Below are 18,476 nucleotides of genomic sequence, written 5' to 3'. Positions count from 1 at the left end.
TTATACAGCTGACTGGCAGAGGGGTTGTACAGGCTGTGGTAGGTGACGTGTCTGTAACCAAATTATATCACTCTGAACACCTGATTTAGTGTATGCTAAATCCGTAAACATAGAGCTTCTTTGTCCTCAAAGCTGTAGCTACAGTGCTTTGTAAGAAAGTTCACGGTATGATGTTCCAGTAATCAGAGAAACTGGAATTTAGTACATTTCTGACATGTAACAGGAAAACTGTCTTCTACAATAGTGGAAGTGTATTAAAAGTTACTGTTGACAGAGGGGTTTTCTGTTTGATTTTGAAGGCATAGTTTAGCCAGTTACGTATCTGATTACGCACCTTCCTCTTTCAGGGAAGGACCAGTTACTTGTTACAGGACTCAGGAACTACTATAGTAACATGGGCATTCAGTTGTCTTACCTAAGCTTAACAAAGTACAATATAATGCAGCCCAAGTTATTTCATGCCCTAACTGCAGGGCATGCAGTTAAAACACTAACAAGCTTTCCACATGTGGGAGAGATGACTCCAAAGGGCAGAGACAACTCAGAAAGCCTCACACAGACTTTAACAAGATCTAAAGGGCAACAAACTGTCAAAAGTGTACTCTTTTAAGAGAAGTGAAGTGTGCACAGAACATAAGATTAGAATACAATGCAAAACCAGGTACCATCTGCATGTTCAGCAGTAGTATGAGACATGAGTCACTACACAGTTTCATCCAAATTTATTTATTAATAATGTAACCACATATTCCAAATTACTACAAGCCTTACTAATCCTTTCATTACCATCTCAAGCTTGACTGACATGTCATTTCTGCAATAAAAGTGTCAGTGTCTGGGAATAAATTTAAAATAAAAGCTTAGAGAAGAATTAGCAACAGGCAGTAACTATAATCACCACAGTAACACATAATTGTGACATCTGCTAAAGGCTTTAGGGTAATCCCCAATCAGACTGCTCAAATCTCAGCTTGTAGCAAGTAACAGAAATATATAAATAATGCAGCTTATGTACTCCAATTATAAAGCAGCAAGCACAAAAGCATTTAAGGTTTCATAACTGCACAATACTATACAGTATTTTAACCAAACATCTAATGTTTTACCTTTTGTTTAGAACTACTTGGTAGGCTCAAGTCCATCTCCAGCAATGGACAGCAAAAAAAAAACATTAGAAGAGATCAAAATTTAGAGCCCCAAATGTATTAAGAAACATCTGTTGAAGTCTCATTTAATGCAAGCCTCCACTAGTTACTGAAATCTCAGTGCTCCTTTTCCTCTGCTTCTATTTTAATCACCATGCCACAGAAATTCCTCTGAAGGGCCTACGGTTTTCATCACTTGACTCCCTGCAAACCCTCTGATTGTAACTTAGCCAAGAAAGATGGCACACACAACAGCAATAAATTACAGCACAGCTATTCAGTTTAAACTACTTTTTAAAAATATGTAGATGCATATTGTAAACAGGTGCCTCAAAAACATGCATCTGAGCATCTGCTACCAAGATGTTTTTTCCCCCCAGTCTGTCCGTTCTCCTGTCTGCAATGGATCCAATCATTCCCAGGAAGATGTTAGCCTCTCCACAACCTCAGGTGCAAGTTCCCCCAATTAATATTTGTGCTAAAGGTATTGCTGCTTTTACAAGAAAAGGTCAGGCTTTTATTGCCAACATGATGCAACGTGTCCCATAAGCTCTAACGTGCAGTTTTGAGTCTAACAATACTTACTCAAGACTTATTTTGGATTCAAGGCAACATGGATTATCAAAGGCAGCCCCCCCTTTTCTTGCAAAGCCTGATCTAATACAGTTTTGTTACTCTAACACTTGCACATCTTTTCCCTAAAATTGTTTAATGTAATTGAGGAGTGGGGAGAAAGACCTCCTTCCCCAAGGCTTTGATCTATCTAATGCTTCCAACGCACTAGATCTAGAGTAATCCTAAGAAAACCATCATTGTAGCAATTGTCACTGAGCTCAGTCGGAAAAAGTCATTTGGTGAAATGACAAAAATACACGATTGAAGGTGATCATGCAGAATAAAGCAGGGTATACTACATGGATAGCACATGTGCACACATATTTACAGCTACATTTTAACCTGGAATACTGTTTGTTTCAAAGACACGATGAAGCTAATGCAATGCTTGCTTAGTCAAAGTCACGGTTTGTGAGAACCAGAGGAGCAACCAGAGTCCACACATACAACACGATGCCGATCCAGCTGGAAGATATCTTCACCCAGACAGACGGCCATTTGCTGGTCATTGTCTCATAAGAAGAATCAGGACTGTGAAAGAAATAAACATTTGTTTTTCTGTTTTAATGACACAGCAGTATAGTAAGCTACTCTTCAACATTTTCAAAGGACACCTTTTCTACCCTTCTTCCAGTCAGTTCACACCAATCTGTATGAAAATGCCATTTCTGAGTTGATGTCACGTGAGACTGGAAAGCAACAGCAGCTCAGAATGTACTTAATAAAAGAATCTGTCAAGCAGCAGAAATAATTACTACGCAAATCTGTGAAGAGGAATTGGATAGTATTTACACATACTAGTAATGCAATTTACCTTGTGCAAATACAACCCCTGAGACTTAATAATCTTCTTGTAATATTGACCCAAGAAGGGCCACAAATCAAATCCAGAACAGAACTATCTATTAAGAGTTACTCTAGAAGAAAACCTTTCTAGTTCTGTTACTTTGGCACAGAGTCCATTAACAAATTATTACAGACCTTTAATTTTTGTTTTGAATTCTCAATAACATCTGCTCAAGCTGTTACACAACTATTTGTATATTAGCAAACGTACATAGTGGAAAGACTCCCCAGTAACTCACTGAATTCATATCTAGGAAGATGTTTCAGCAAGCAGGCGATTTAATTTGCTTCCACTACAGACCCCAACACAGAACAGCTGAGGTTAGAAGGGACTTGTGGAGGTCATCTGCTCCAACCTCCCTCCTCAAGCAGAGACATCTAGAGCAGGTTGCTTAGTACCATGTCAAGGCAGCTTTTGTGTATCTCCAAGGAGGGAGACTTCACAACCTTTCTTGGGCGATCTGTGTTAGTGTCCTTGATAACCCTTGCTGTGAAAAAAGTGTTTACTGATGTTCAGATAAGCTCTTGTGTTCCAGTTTGCGTCCACTGCCTTTCGTCCTGTCACTAGACACCACTGGAAGAGCCTGACTGTCCTCTTTGCACCCTCCCTTGAGGTATCTATACACACAGATGAGGTTCCACCTGAGTCTTCTCTTCTTCAGGTTGAAGAGTCCCAACTCTCTCAGCCTCTCCTTACAGGAGATGCTCTAGTCACTTCATCTTTGTGGGACTCTATCCATTACATCCAGGTCTCTCTTACACTGGGGAGACTAGAACTACCAGAACTAGATCCAACATTCCAACTGTGGTTTCACCAGTGCTGAGTGGTTGTTTCACCTGCTCAGCGCTCAAGGAATATCTCCCTCGACCTGCTGGCATTTACTATGTTCTACCTCTTTTTTCTAGCTCTCTGTCAGTAAACACCTGGTCCGTCCTTGTTATTTTTAGTTGTTATAAGACTTAATCCTTTTCCCTTCAACAGGGCATATTTCAGCAGTCCAGTAAATCATGAGAATTACTCTAGAAAACATGATTGGTGCTTGTGAGCAAGGTTGACTACTGCCATTTTTAAATACAATTCATTTAATATGGATCAAACAGCAAACTTCCCTCAAGAAGTCCCAATCAGGGCCCACATTCCTCACAGCACACCAGTTGTGACCCCCTGACCAGCTAAACGTAGTTTCTTGTATGCAGATTATTAGCATACTGTATTATCAAATGTAGATACCTGTACCAGTTGGTAAGTGTCATCATGATATACAGTGATGCCAGGAAAAGCATGAAATGAAAGAAGGAGTAACTGTAAGTAACTCCATCCCTTTCATTATCTATGGCTCGGTGAACATCATCTCCATCATCAAGAGAGCCATCATTCCTGGGCATTCCATCCTCGATCAGTGTTGATTCATCGCTGGTCAGCATGAGCTTGTTAACTTGGCTGTTATTGGATGTTCGGATGCTGTATTTGACAGGAAAGGATGCAGTACCGTTACCCAAATGAATAAAATCTAGTATCTAACAAACAGAAGTGATACAAGCTAATAGGATTTTTTTTTAAAGCAATCTTACCTTGAATAGAGGACACACAGCAAAAACAAAATCAGTCCTACAATTCCTTGTGCATCCCACCACTGCACTACTTGACCTTGGGTTGGAATGGTGGTGGTATTGTAACCAATGATGCTCAGCAAACTTGGATTACAGCGCCTATCTGTGAAGGAAATTGTGTTAGAACTTATATAGACGTTTAAATATTTGTTCTGTTCTTCTTTATTTCTACAGTGAATGCAGGGTAATACAAAAAAACTCTGTGACTGTCAAAGTCCTGGATGATGAAAGCTCCAAATCTAATTGTAGCCTATGGAATCTCTAAAGCAGGCAAATGACAGTATGGTACGTAAAACCCTAGTACTGGTTTTGCTCTGCATATTAAATGTAAGAAATTCTACTGCTAAAAACCAAGTTTGACAACCATATAGCCTATAGATTGGTTATTAGAATCATCTCAAAGTTAGAAAAGAATGCTATAACTCTCAGCATCCACAGATAATACAGAAGAAACAGAAGAAAGTATCAGATAAGATTGTTTTCCCATAACACTTCAGTAGTTACACGGCCTCAGGCCAATGCTGTTACACAGAAGCATACAATATTGTCCATGATTAAGATTAAAGGGCCATTTCAACACCAGAGGCAATTAAAAGCCCCAAAATTAGTATTTGGCAGTTTATGTTCATCAACAGAATTGTTGATTTATTTATTATTAAAGATATGTTCAGTTGTTTTCAGACAAGATAAAATATCTTCCACTAGGAAAAATACAATCGGTAGCATCTCAGTCACCAGACAAGAAGCTTCAAACCTGGTATGGAGATGAGCCTTGTACCCATTTTAGACTACTGCAACCTTGTCAACAACATGTAGAAATTCTATACAATAAACATAAGAGCAAGTCAAAAACATGATATTTGAAAGAACTGTTTTGTCACTGTTATTACAGAAAGTTGGGGGCTGTGGGAGAAACCACAAACTATGCCTGCCTCTAACTTGCATAGATTTTAACACCTCATTCCAATACTGCCTCGCAAATAGGTGGAAATAGAGTTTACTGCTACCCTGGCACCCAAAAAGCCATATACTGCTGCTACACCTACCTGGTTCATTGGTCATGGCTGACCAAGTCAAATACATGGTATAAATTGTGATCACAGAAGACTGCAGCAAACCAGACCTTGGCTGAGATTCCTGTATGAAGTAGTCACAAAAAAGCAAAGTTAAGCATTTAAAAGGTATCAGGTATGATTGCATAAGAGGTTTCTAACACTGAAAAAATAATACAGAAAAACAAAAGATAACAGAAGATAACATACCTGAATCTTCGGCAGAATTGACATTACAGAAGCACCGATGCACAGCAACATGTTAACACTGATGAATGTCTTGTTTTCAGAACAACCTTCTGGATGAGTGTAATAAACATAAAACAAGACAATAGCTACTAGAGACAGCAGATAATTGACAGCTGTGGCTGACAGCAGAGCTGTGAAGAGAAACAAAAACAGTAAAAATTTATTATTAATAAACTAGTAAAACTGAAATAATATTGGGTGATGATCATGTTTTGGGTATTTTATATGAAGACAGAATTGGAGAGCAGCTCTTGGCTCTGAAATGTAAATGAAACAGATTTCTCTAAATAACCTTAGATGTTAAAAAAAAGTGAGCCCAAAGCCATATTTCATTTCCCAGTGCTCTAAGAGTAACCAAGACCACCAAGAATGAATATAGTTCTACTACAAATAATTTGGATAAAGGCTTAAAAAAGAAAGAACTACTTCTCCAATAGAAAGAAATACAAAACCTATTTCCAAATTCCATCTTACTAAGCATATTAAAGAACAAACTGAAGCAGCCACTACACAGACAGGCTGAGCTTTCTTTTGAAAAAAAAAAAAAAAACACATCTGAAACTGCTTTATTAAAACTAACATATTTCTCCAGTGAAATGACTTGTACTTTCCTTCACTATCTCAGCTGTTCCCTCAGTAAATGCCCGCACTGGGTTTACATAGTAAGATTCTGGTATCAGGGGGCTGCAGGGGTGGCCTCTGTGAGCAGAGTTCAGAAGCTGCCCCATGTCAGAGCAAAGCCAGCTCCAGCCGGGTCCAAAAGGGACCTGCTACTGGCCAGAGCTGAGCCAGGGAGCAACACTGGGTGGGCCTCTCGGAGAGCAGATTGAAAACGGGGGGAAAAACTGCTGTGCAATTGCAGCTGGGGGAAAGGAGTGTTAACCAGCCCTGCAGCACCCCAGGTAAGTGCGTAAGTAGGGCATGAGGTGCTCCAGGCTGCTGCGCCTCATGGAGAGCCCACGCAGGAGCAGGCCCCAGGCCGGAGCTGCAGCCTGTGGAGAGGAGCCCACACAGGAGCAGGGGTCTGGGGGGAGCTGCCACCCGTGGGGGACCCGTGCTGGAGCAGTTTGCTCCTGGGGGATGGACCCCGTGGTACAGAGCCGTGTGAGAGCAGTTCCTGAAGAGCTGCCTGCAGGCAGCCCCCACAGGCTCAGTTCAGGAAGGACAGCATCCCGTGGGAGGGACCCTGCGTAGAGCAGGGGCAGAGTGACCATGAAGGAGCAGCAGAGATAAAGCATTAGGGACTGACCACAACCCCCATTCCACCCTGCTACTCAGAGGGGAGGACACAGAAGAGGGTGGTTTGGGCAAAGGTTCTCTTAGTTCTCACTGCTCTAGTCTGTTAGTTATAGGCAATAAATTCTATTAATCTCCCTATGCTGAGTCTGTTTGGTCCATGAAATTAACAGGCAAGTGATGTCCCCCTGTACCTTTGAGGAGAGGGAATGAAAGAGTGGTTTTGGTGGAGTTTAGCTTCCCAGCAGGGTGAAACCACCACAGTATCTCAGAAGAATGACAGACAAACGTTTTGAGCTTATGCCTAACATGAACAGTAGTAGGCTATTTTATTTTTAATCGGTGCTAAGGTATAACAAAGCCTATGGCTGGGTGGAAGAAACACACTATAATAGCCACTTCTCTGCTCTCATAAATTGATACCATGTGCCTAGAGATTAGATCCCATTAGTCAGCAGGAGCTGCTCTTCTCCCACTCCCCACCCTCCACCCTCTATCTCCATTTTTAACTTGGTACCAAAAGGACAGCTTGACAACTGAGCTGAACTACACCATTGGATAAAGTGATATTTATGCTCAAAGTAGATCTTCTGCACTCTTATAAAATACACTATCGTGGTGAATGATATATTCAACATAGTATACAAGGAAATTAATTTATTTTTCAGTTGTAATACAATACCTGCATACCAGCATCTTGAGTTTCCTTCCTCCATTTTTTCAACCCAAGATTCATTCCAGGAGTGGGCAAAGTCAATAAGCAAGACCAGCTGAATAAGAATAAAGCAGAATGCTCCAGCCATACCTACGTAAAACCACACTGTAAAGAGAAATAAAACCAGTTTATAGAGCCTGTCTCTCAAACATAGAAAAGGCCTATAGCTATGCAGCTACAGGGAAAAAAAAAGCTATTAGGCTATCAGTACATGCTTAATTTAGTTTTAAAACCAGTACGATTCACCGTGATCCAGTAGAAGGCAATATTCTCTTACCAGTAGTAAAAGGTCCCTCTGGGATGAAGAAGGCTCCAACACTAATTGCAAGTGCTGTTGCGAATTTAAAGAACCAGAACCTAAAAGGAAAAAAAAAGGAAGTCAGGCAAGTACTGCAACATGATCAGCTTCACAAAGACTCAGACACTCAGACAACACAAAATGCATTCTTAGCAGGCTTTTTTATTTCATTCATTAACTCAGATTTTTCAAGATAAAAATCTTACTCTATCTACCCAAGTCATCTCCCCCCCCCCCAAAAAAAAAAATGATGCTTAAACCATGCTAGACTCAGTTCAATACTTATTTCCTATAAATCTCTCCCAGATGTACAAAACCAGGATGATACATAGTTGTAAGCTTTTTTTTTTTTACCCCCAAAGGTTTTTAACTAGAGTAATGAGGTTATTGAACTCCATGTATACCTAAGTCATGGGGAAAAAAAAAATCTTCACCTGTTCTTAATATTAAAACTAAAAAGATAAAGGATTTGGTTGGTGCCTACAATGAGAAAAAGTTTATGCCGGAGTTCCCTACCAGTCTCAAATCATTTCTTACACAGAGATGTATAAAAGCCTAGATTCTTCCCATATAACTTCAGACTTTAGGCTGATACCTGATGAGGATTTATCACAGCAGCAAAAACAATGGATTTATCCTTGTCAGAAATCAAAAAATTGCACATAAAGCCCTTGTTCAAAACCAGCAGCATTGCACTTTTTCCAGTAAAACATATGTGCTCCTGGACAAGCAACAGTTCAGGTGTCTCTTACATAGGAGACAGGGAAGTCTTTTAGTATTTTCCAAAGACTCACCACACACACCCCAAATGCAGACTGTTCAAATACCCTGCATAGGGAACTTGAAATTGAAAAATTACCCTCAACATAAGATGGTAAAGACTTCCTGATCAGAATGACACATAGCTCCAAATATAGGCACGATACCATCTACATGTACTTCAAAACTCAATATAGCTCGAAGACATGTACCATACCCTCACAAGGTCAAACAGCTACACGGCCTTCAAGTTTTCTAACCCTTCCCATATTTTTCCATATTTCAGTCACCATCTCCTGATCATAACAGCCCAAAGATGAGATTAAACTTCTTCAGAGAAGAACTCTTGAAAGAACTTCAACTGTTAGAAAAGAACTACGTAAGATTAAAGAAGCGCAGAATACGGAAAAAATTGAATTCACTGTGATATGAAGTGACCAAACCCAATATTAAAGCTGAATTAACTTTGGAAAAATATGGTATAATATATGTAAAAAATTACCACCAAAACCCACCAAAAAAACACCACCAAAACCCTAACCCCTAACCACTACCCACAAAAACTAGTTATTGAAACCACATGTGGTTTTTTAAGCAAATGTCATTATCAGATAAAGAAATAAGAATGGTTTCAATTTTGTGTAATTATTCTCTAATTCCAGATCTTTTAAAAGGATTTTAATGCTTTATCCACATACAGCTTGTGTGACAGCTGAAAAGGCAACTTCTCTGAAATAACACCTACAGCTGCCATGCATTCTGTGCAAGTCAGCAACAATCCTCTGTGGTTTTTTTTCCCTATTATTTTTATTACCCTGAGGCAAGAAGCCATCCTGGCTGCTGTTACAAAAACAAAGAAAGTGAACACTGGCACTGGATCAAATCAGCTGTGTTTGATTTACAAGTGTGAAGAAGTACATATGCATGGGAAACCTTAATACTCTGAATATTTCAAATGAATGACAAAGTTTACATTGTGTGTATCTTCAGTAATAGTTTGCTATTTCAAAATCAAAACCCACGGTTTCATAAAGCTACCTGTAGTAACTACCTGTTACAGAGATGTTGGAACTAACATCATTAAATATTTTACTGGTACTGTCAAAGAACATTTTTCCTTTTATCCTACTGTTCACACTAGATTGGCTAAGAGTAAACTGCTGTAGGTTGTATAAGAAGTACTGAAATTTGCATTGAAGCTCTAGGTAAGTGTATCAAGAAGATTCCAAACACCTGAGAAGTCATCTTCAGTAAAAGATCTTGTATCATGTAAAATGTTTTTTATTGTTAAAAAAAATACCTCACACACCCACTCCTCCAAGTGTTTGTAACAGAACATACTCTATCCATTTCCTTTTTGCTTTTAACAAGTATGTTTTCAGACAGTTACCTGTGGTAGTACTGGGAAGATTTAGGGGATACTCTCATGAACAAAAGTAAGGGGAGAAAAAAAGAATCTGAATTGAGTCCCGCACTGCTAATGCATCTTACCAATACCATATCCAGATTTTTTTTCTTTAGACCTAAACAAAGAAAAAGAACTAAAGCAATATTCTGTTCAGTCCTAATTATTTTCTTCCCCCCTACAGATTTAAGAAGTTACATTACACGTAGGTTGACCTTGGAAGAAAAGTATCACTTGAGTCAACCTGCAAGCTGAAATTCCATTAATATCTTCAGTCTCATAAAAGCAAATATTGGGACACTCAAAAACTACACACAACTTATTTTTCCTTATTTACAGAAGACTGAAGATAGCAAGGAGATGAGATGTTACTTATCTACATATAGAGAGAACCTCAATAAACAAAGTTAAACAGAATGCAACTCCTACAGGACAGATGAGGCTTTTTAAACTTTCTACTTGTGAAAAAAAGCTCAGTAGAATGAAACCTGGTACTGTTCATTTTTAAATTTTGTTGTCTTTGGACAAAAGCAGAAACTCATTTTGGGAAACATCTGGACAGATTACTCACTGTCACAGTTAAGGCTCTGACAACTGACACCATGCATATCTTTTTCTTTTACAGAAATTGATCTGTTCTAAGAATTCTAACTTTGAATGCCCTCTACTGCAACAATACTCCTGTCACTTTCCAAAATTCTTTGTTTGTGGAACAGTACACTTGACCAGCGTGCTTAACTGAAGGCTTCATTTTCCCAGTAGCTTTATCACACACACCGCCCACCTCACTTCTAATTTCTGTATCTTACCCATTGTGCACAGCTGCTCTTGGGTCATTGCTGCTCTTCACTTTGATCATCAGTAAGGAGAAGAGAAGAAAGAACATGGCCATACCAAAGCACACACGGTACACTGCTTTGTAACCAACTAATACATCGCAATTCACATGGCCGTGCACACCAGGAATGGCTGTTCCAATCCCTCCGTCACAAAATCCAGGAATCTGTGATAAACACAAGATACTTCAGTGATCTGTAAAAGGCATCCTGTGAGTAAATAGCTGTTAGCATTTTGTTAATTACAATTCATTACTATTGTAACTTTAACAACTACAGACTTTGCAGAAAGTGATATTGCACGGCTGTACAGTTAAACTCTAAACCAGAACATTAAATGCACTGAATTAAGAATTAAATGGAAAAACAAAAGGTTGCCTAACGGAAGTTACTATCTACCAAAAGTAGATATAACCTTGTATAACTAAAACTGTAAAGATCACCTAAGCGCTTCCTACTTCCCTGCATGAAAAAAATCCTACTGTCCTTAGTGAAAAATATTTTTGCTACACATTTCCAGACTTAAAATTTTAAGTTTTACAGCACAATGAAAACAAGACAAAGTTAGATTGTGGTTCTTTTACTCTTTTGTACTCTTATTAAGATCAAACAAAATCAATTAAGTGCAACAAACACAAGCATCTCAATAATAAACAATTTAAACCTCTACAAATATTAATCACATTTTCCTGTTTGAGGAAAGACTTTTCTTATTTAAGCTATTAAAGAAGTGATACAATTTTATTTCTAAATAGTGCTTTTCATCTATGCAATGATGCTCCTAGGAGTTCATCATTTATTTGATGTATAATCAAAGTAATAGCGATTGTGAAGCACAGGTGACAGCAAAACATTGTATTTCCAAATAAAACCCATGCTTTTGGGATATCGTTTACAGTTATCTGCAACATTTGTTCTACCAAACATGTTAGCAAAGAAGTAACCTGACCTTCTTCAGCTGCTCTTCCATTCCTGGTATTAACATCACACAGGCAACGCTCACACCGAGCAGTAAGAAGAACGCATAAATCAGCCTTGTGATGGTGGAGTTGTTTCCACTGGGGCAGCATCGGCACAGCAGACACGGGGCACTTCCACACAAACATGGTATCTGACAGGGACGCAGAAGGTAAAAACAAGTTATTTAGAAAGCTTTGCATTCCTTGGTTGCAATCAGGCTTTATGGATCTCCTGAAGTTAGATGGAAAATGACTCATCCTATGCATCTCATCACCAGCATAGACTGAGTGACTGCAACATGTTACAGAGCCTCCTAACAGCCTTGGCAGCGGTTCCTAATGTACCACTGTACAGTACAGTTACTGCCACATCAGAAGTAATCATTTATCCATTCAAAGGAATGGAAGACTGGGTTCCGGCTTACTTGTTCTGGTTTTTATATTTTAATTAATCTAATTAAGATTCAAGGATTACTTCTGCTTTGCAAATACATCCTCCCATCCACAGCTGCAGAGAGATGAAACATATCCCACAGAAAAAGTCCTAGTGTAAGCGCCATCTAGGTGTGCCTTCAGCATCTACTGGAGCTCGGCCAAAATCCTTACTGGGGCAGAGTCATGCATCACAGACAACAGGTAAAACTGCCTACAGATGGGGTTGCAATATGTTGCATTTTTGACAGCTACTCACATTTAGGTATCATGTAAGTCTCTGCTAGCTGGCAATGCATGCATTATCAGCTCTACCAAATATCAACAGCAAGAGTTGGACAGGAATGCTCTACAGCTGTAGATGCTAAGAGGGTTAACTGAGGACAAATTACTTGCATTCCGTGAAGTCTATTCTTAATCAGAAAGCTGGGGGAAGAAGGGAGCAGATTCACTGAAAACACATGTGCCTCAGCCCTTACCAATTCTCTGTCACTTGCTGCATGACAATTCAGGCAGCAAAAGAAAGGCAAGTGCCCACAACTAAATGTAAGCCAGAAGAGGGAAGATTCAATCAAAATGCCTTTTTTTCTTGTTTACCAATAAGTTATTTTATGTAAAAAAAAAAAAAAAAAGGAGAGATGGGAAATCCCAGTGAGTGGTTAATATCTAATGTTTTGGAGACCACATATTATTCAGTTTGAGTAAAATCTACCAATGTGAGAATCAAATGCATCCCCTGCTACAGTTGCCACCAGGTTCGTTAAGCAAGTACTGTTCCAAGTACTGTTCCATGTGATCTACAAGATAACCTGCAACCCACGCAGCCTCCACACCGCTGCAATCCTCACCACTCCCCCGGCACATGCTCAGGTACACCTCTGTCTGGCAACAAAAGCCACCACCAAAAAGCCACCCAAACACAGGAGAATAGGAATAGCAACAGGACCACATGACCAGTGCACATCAACCATCCAGGGTGAAGGCGTGTGCCAGAGAGTTCCTACAAATTGAGTCACTCAGCAAATAGGACACCGGCAGCCCGGCAGCACTGCCAAGGCCCCGGGGCCAGCAGAAGGCTGCCAGGATGCTGCTGGCAGGCTCCTGAAAGGCCCTCGGGAAGAGGGACACATCTTCTCTTCTGACAGGTTCAACCAGACCCACATGCTGCAGCCACAACCCAGGGCTTTTAAATGATTGCCTTATATTCCTCTCACTGCTCTTTCTTAAGGACACAAGAGCCAGGAATTTCCACTCTGCTATGGTACACCATCATTTTTAAATTAACAAACATCACAATTAAAATCACTTCGCTAAAAAAAAAAAAAAAAGTGAAATTAAGTAGATTTTCACTGTACCTATTCTAGTGTGCTCTTTTTGACCTCCTCCTCCTCTATTCAGAGAGACTGCAACACAAAGTGTAGGAAGATGATGATTACCAGCAGCTACATTAGGGGTGTCTGTGCTTAGTAAGCAGGAAACGTATGGCAAATATTGGCCAGATGCATCAGGACTTTTTAGAGCACTGATGTATTTATGGTATTTCCTCCCTCTGAATAAATAACCTCTCTACTGAAGGATATTCCTATTTTCTGCTCAAAACATTAATTTCTTGAACTAATTCTGTTTGCATTCTTACTTTTAAAGATATTGCCAAAAAAAGGTTGAATTGAGCAGAGCAGGATACGAGACTAGGTTCGCCTGCTGTAGAAAAGTTCGTGCGAGGACTGATGGGCACAAAAATAACTCCTCTGGGTTATACCAGTGTTAAACTGCTTGTTAAATGCCTAAGTAATCAATGCAGCTTCCTTCTGAGTGTATCAAAAGGAACACATGGGACTACACCTAACCTGGATGTTTCTAGAGGCTCACCGGAGCTGAAAGAAAGATGACTGTCCATCTCACTGGGAAACACGTGCACTAACTGAAGCAACGTGTCTCACTTGATTTTACATGTCTGAGCAACATCAGCTTTTAAAACACGTGGCCCCAGACAGCTCATTCTTACAGGCTGTGATCATGCACATCTCTGAGCAAGAGATACCTACCAATACTATTCATGCATGCTGGCTCCTGCAGGAAGCCACGTTACAGTCCCTCTTTCTTCCAAGAAGATACATAAATATACACCACTCCTACAATATTATTATACTACCAAATTATATTATTATACTATCATCAAAACCACTGCTAATGAGTAGTAGCCTTCAAATAGAAGAAGGAACAAAGAGGAATCTACCCACAGAATGCAGTTTATAGGAGATAAGGACAGTCTCTGTCAATTTCTTTCCTCCCAAATTCAGAGCTCTGGTCCTACAGAAAATACCACAGTACAAAGAGCAAGCTACTATTACACACATCAAAGCTTAAAATTAACTCCTCAGGTGAAATTCAGCTTAGTCACAGATGCAGACAAAGAGCTACTCTGCAATTAGTTTTTAGCTCGTTTTCATAAGGAAGCTAGGACAATAATGGGCAAATCATGACAACAAAAATTCACTGCCATCCAATAACTCTTGAACCTACTGACCAACATATATTCCTGCACATTTTTTAGAAAAGAAGCAGCTCAGTGGTGTTCATGGATGAACAATAAGAACACGCCTATTCTAGGAGCAGCCAGCCTGACAGACAAGCTAACTCATGCTTGCTAAACTCGTCACTTCCTTCTCTAGGACAGTGGAAATTACAGGAGGATCGCACAAGATGAATGTCACAGGACACAGGAGAAAGAAAACCCCATAAGCGTACTGAAAGTCAAGCGTTACTACTACTGATGCGCACAGAATAAGCTCTTGATATCAAATGTAATCTTCTTAGTGGGATAAAGTCTAAATGATTATACACTGCATTCAGTGTCTGCCCAAACACTAAGCCCCCACTGGGCCTAGTTTGGTTTTAGCTACATCATCCCTACCCATACGCTTAAAGCGACCAATTCAATCAAGATGCTTGCTTTGACAGAGAATATTAAAGCACATGAAGCAGCAGACGAGCTGTTTCAGAGAGCACTGCAAAATAAGCAAGCCCCAGCAAAACCATCAGGACTGACTGATCAATCCAGGCCAACGGGATCAGAAACCTGTTGGTGAGATGACAATGGTCTTTAAGGCTTCTGTCCACCCCGTCTCTCACAGTCTCTTCTTTGCTCTTACAGACTGCCAGATCAGCACAGCCCCGCAGAGTGCAGTCACAACCGGGAGTATCACCACACAAAAAAAAACGCAGAAGAAATGAAGGCACGAGGTTGAATGCCGAGGTCAGTTACTCAGCACTGCTCTGAGTGACACAATGCACGGCCCCACAAAGCAATGCCAGCGGCAGCGTCTTCCTAGAGAGAGCAGTAACCCCATTCGTGGCACAGCCTGCCCCAACACAAACCCCACATCTGGCTCCCCCACGCCCCCCCCCATAGCTGGTTCCTCTTTCAGAGCCATGAGTTGTTTACACTGACACACCCTTAGGGACCACAGCCACTTTCGACTCCTATGCTGTGTAGGCTTTAAGTGCCGATTAGCTGTGGTTTTAACTGTGGAAAGAAAGTCAACGCTTTAAAGCCATCAGGAAAATAAAAAAACTGTTTGCCTAAACACTTTAAAGGAAGGGATGGGAGTTACCCACAGTAAATCTAATTTAGTCAAGATTATATGACTACATAAGTCATTTTACTTAGAAGACCATTAGCGGAACATGAAAGCATTTCTCTCTAGAGAAAACAATACTCAAAAGCAAGAGCAACTACACGGGGATTCTTCATGCACTGCAAACACCAGTCAGTCACCAAAACGGCTGTTTGTGCCCTGAAAATGCAGTGTGTATTAACTTGAGCATTTTCATTACAACTAGCTATACTGTCACCCACTATTTGACAACAATTAAAGATGTTAAGGTATTCAGCTAGCAATTAAAGCCTAACTAGCTTAATCCATTAAGTGGAGTTTAAAATGTTGATTAAAGCAAAATGAACACTGATTGTACCTCTTTAGCAGGATATTATCAGCACTCTGGTAGCTTATTTACATGCCTATCAGCCTGGAAACTTACTTCATACTCAGTAATTTACCATCTCTATGATCCTGAATTTGCACAGTTGATTAAGGAGTTATGTTATCATCACTGTCAATACCATCCTCCTAGGAAAAAATAAAGTTATATCCATTGGTGTATTATAGTATCAAGATAGGACCTTGAATCTATATGAAGCTTTGTTAGACTACTAAGTTGGCAATATGAGCACCTGTTTAAATAGATATAACTTTACCTAAGCACAGTGAAATATTTTTGGTATGGAAAATTTAGGTTTTCACAATCCCATTGATATTTTCATCCCAAATATCTGAAGATTCACCATCCACGTGACTGTGAATTGTTCACACAGGGCCTAGATTTCGAAAGACATAGCATCATCCCTTAAAGATAAGGCAGTAATGCCTCGACGGGGAAGATACCTGCCGGGAAGGACCTTCACCGATTTTTACGTTCCTCTGCGCGGCGCTAACAGATGTAACCCCCCTTGGAGCACTGTTTCCAAGCGCTCAGAGGCGGCTGGCAGCGCGGGGCAGGGCGCTGACACCACGGGAGCACGGCGCAGAGACGCCCCGACAAGACAAAGCTGTCACAGAGGGCGGAGCTGCCCCAGACAAAGCCGCAAGGAAGAAGCCCTGAACACAGCGGCCGGTAGTGGGGCATTACACGGACGCTGCTTCCCCAAACCCAACACCGAACTCCGCAAACACCGAGTTAGGGACGGGGGAGCTTGGACGCCTCCCACTCGGTAACGCGGCCTCGGAAGCGCCCGGCGGGGCAGCGGGGAGACGCCCGGCGGGACACCGGGAGGGGAGAGCCCGTGAGCGGCCTTACCCAGCTGGCGACGGAGCAGAGCCCCAGCACGCTGCCCATGGTCCGCGCCGGGCGGGGCTGCACAAGATGGACGCGGCGCCGCCGCGGGCTCCGGTGGGGGCTGTTTACGGCTCGCACAGCGCTTCCGGCTCCTGGGATGGCGGCGGCGGCGTCACGTCCGGGGGCGGGGCCAGTGCGGCAGGGGGCGGGGCAAGGCGAGAGGCTCCCTGTGGCTGCTGCTTCCCCGCCCGCTGCTGGTGCGGTCCCGGAAGCAGCAGCGGTTCATAAAGCAGTGCTTCGTAGTCCCGAACCAAAAGCGGTTTATACAGTAATGGGATGACCAAGGAATAGAAAATGTACATTTTAATAATTAGGCAATATGAAAGATATTTTTTCACCTACAAAAACATGACCATCTTACTTGTCCAATGTAGTTTAATGTTGAAAAGCTTTTATTTGATAAGTCAGAAGGATAAATAATTAATTTTAAAATGAAGTACTTAGCGGTAGGACAGTTCATCTCATAAGGAGTAGACAATACATGGCTTCATCTTACAAATTAAGAAAAAAGATTTATGAGGAATATTTTCATGCTACTCACAAACTTACATTCATAGTAACTTAGGAAGTTAGGTACTTCATGCTGAGCCTGGAGTTATCTATGAATGTTGCTGAATCTATCATCTATAATTGATTTTAAAGTTAGCTGTATTTTCAAAATAAAATATGAAGAGAAAAAACTGAGAAGGAACTTTTGTGATCTGATGGTTTAAGACTGTTGTCCAACAATAATAATAATTAAAAAAAAAAGGAATGGGAATAATTTACATAGTGGTTATACCTATTAATTTGAAATGCAAGCACATCGAATTTAGGGGACACTGAATGCTGAACTGAAATAGAATGCAACCTTTCTGTCCTAACCAATTGGTTAAAAGAGGTTTTGAAAGGTATTTAAAGTAAAAATGTTGCTAAATTGAGGTACTAGGTGGTGGGAGACACAATGGACTGTTAGGTAGATACATTTGCTCTTTCTCTGAAGTCCACATGCCAGTAGCCATCAGGCTCTCCTTAGCCTATTACAAATCCGTATCTCCTAGTTCTGTGCAAACACAGCAATTTGGGTGCAGATGCCCTCTGATGTGAATGTGAAGCCTGAACCATCTTCCCCATAATATTAATGGGATAATATACTGTAATACAATGGGACCTTTACCTGTGTTAGGTAATGGAAGTGAAATTGTAGTGTGCGACAAGGAAGAGAAAAGATATGGGGAGACGAAGGCAGCAAGCACTGCTTTTTCTCCTACTAGAGCCCAAGCCTGGGGCCTGTAGGTGAGGTAGGTGCTCACCCTCCATCCATCTGCTCCCAGGGTGGCAGCAGAAGGGCAGGGGTGGGGGGAAAGTCTTAAAGCCTGTTCAGCTAGGCCAGTAAAGCCACAATAGTAATCCTTAATGATCACTTTTGTTTGTGCGCTATTT

At 40.8% G+C, this 18,476-nt stretch overlaps 1 protein-coding gene across 1 annotated transcript; it reads right to left on the bottom strand.

Moving 5' to 3' along the window:
* Positions 1–703: 703 nt before the first annotated feature.
* SERINC1 (serine incorporator 1) lies at positions 704–17,176 on the bottom strand. Its single transcript, XM_035321333.1, has 10 exons — positions 17,016–17,176; positions 11,717–11,878; positions 10,741–10,934; positions 7,747–7,826; positions 7,437–7,574; positions 5,480–5,649; positions 5,264–5,354; positions 4,179–4,320; positions 3,838–4,068; positions 704–2,291 (listed from the first exon to the last, which is right to left on the bottom strand). Exons 1-10 carry the CDS (start codon positions 17,052–17,054, stop codon positions 2,153–2,155), a joined length of 1,386 nt encoding a protein of 461 aa, XP_035177224.1. The 5' UTR covers positions 17,055–17,176; the 3' UTR covers positions 704–2,152.
* Between the last annotated feature and the right edge of the window lie 1,300 nt (positions 17,177–18,476).

This window comes from Oxyura jamaicensis, chromosome 3 (assembly GCF_011077185.1).
Source record: "Oxyura jamaicensis isolate SHBP4307 breed ruddy duck chromosome 3, BPBGC_Ojam_1.0, whole genome shotgun sequence".
Classification (NCBI taxonomy): domain Eukaryota; kingdom Metazoa; phylum Chordata; class Aves; order Anseriformes; family Anatidae; genus Oxyura; species Oxyura jamaicensis.
This window is presented reverse-complemented; position numbering and strand designations above follow the sequence as displayed.

Excerpts from the sequence above, each read along its gene's own strand:
- SERINC1 (XM_035321333.1), bottom strand. The coding sequence starts at position 17,054 with ATGGGCAGCGTGCTGGGGCTCTGCTCCGTCGCCAGCTGG. Across the intron at positions 4,321-5,263 it reads AGCCATGACCAATGAACCAG|ATAGGCGCTGTAATCCAAGT; the intron begins GTAGGTGTAGCA and ends TTTCCTTCACAG. Across the intron at positions 4,069-4,178 it reads CTGTGTGTCCTCTATTCAAG|CATCCGAACATCCAATAACA; the intron begins GTAAGATTGCTT and ends TGTCAAATACAG.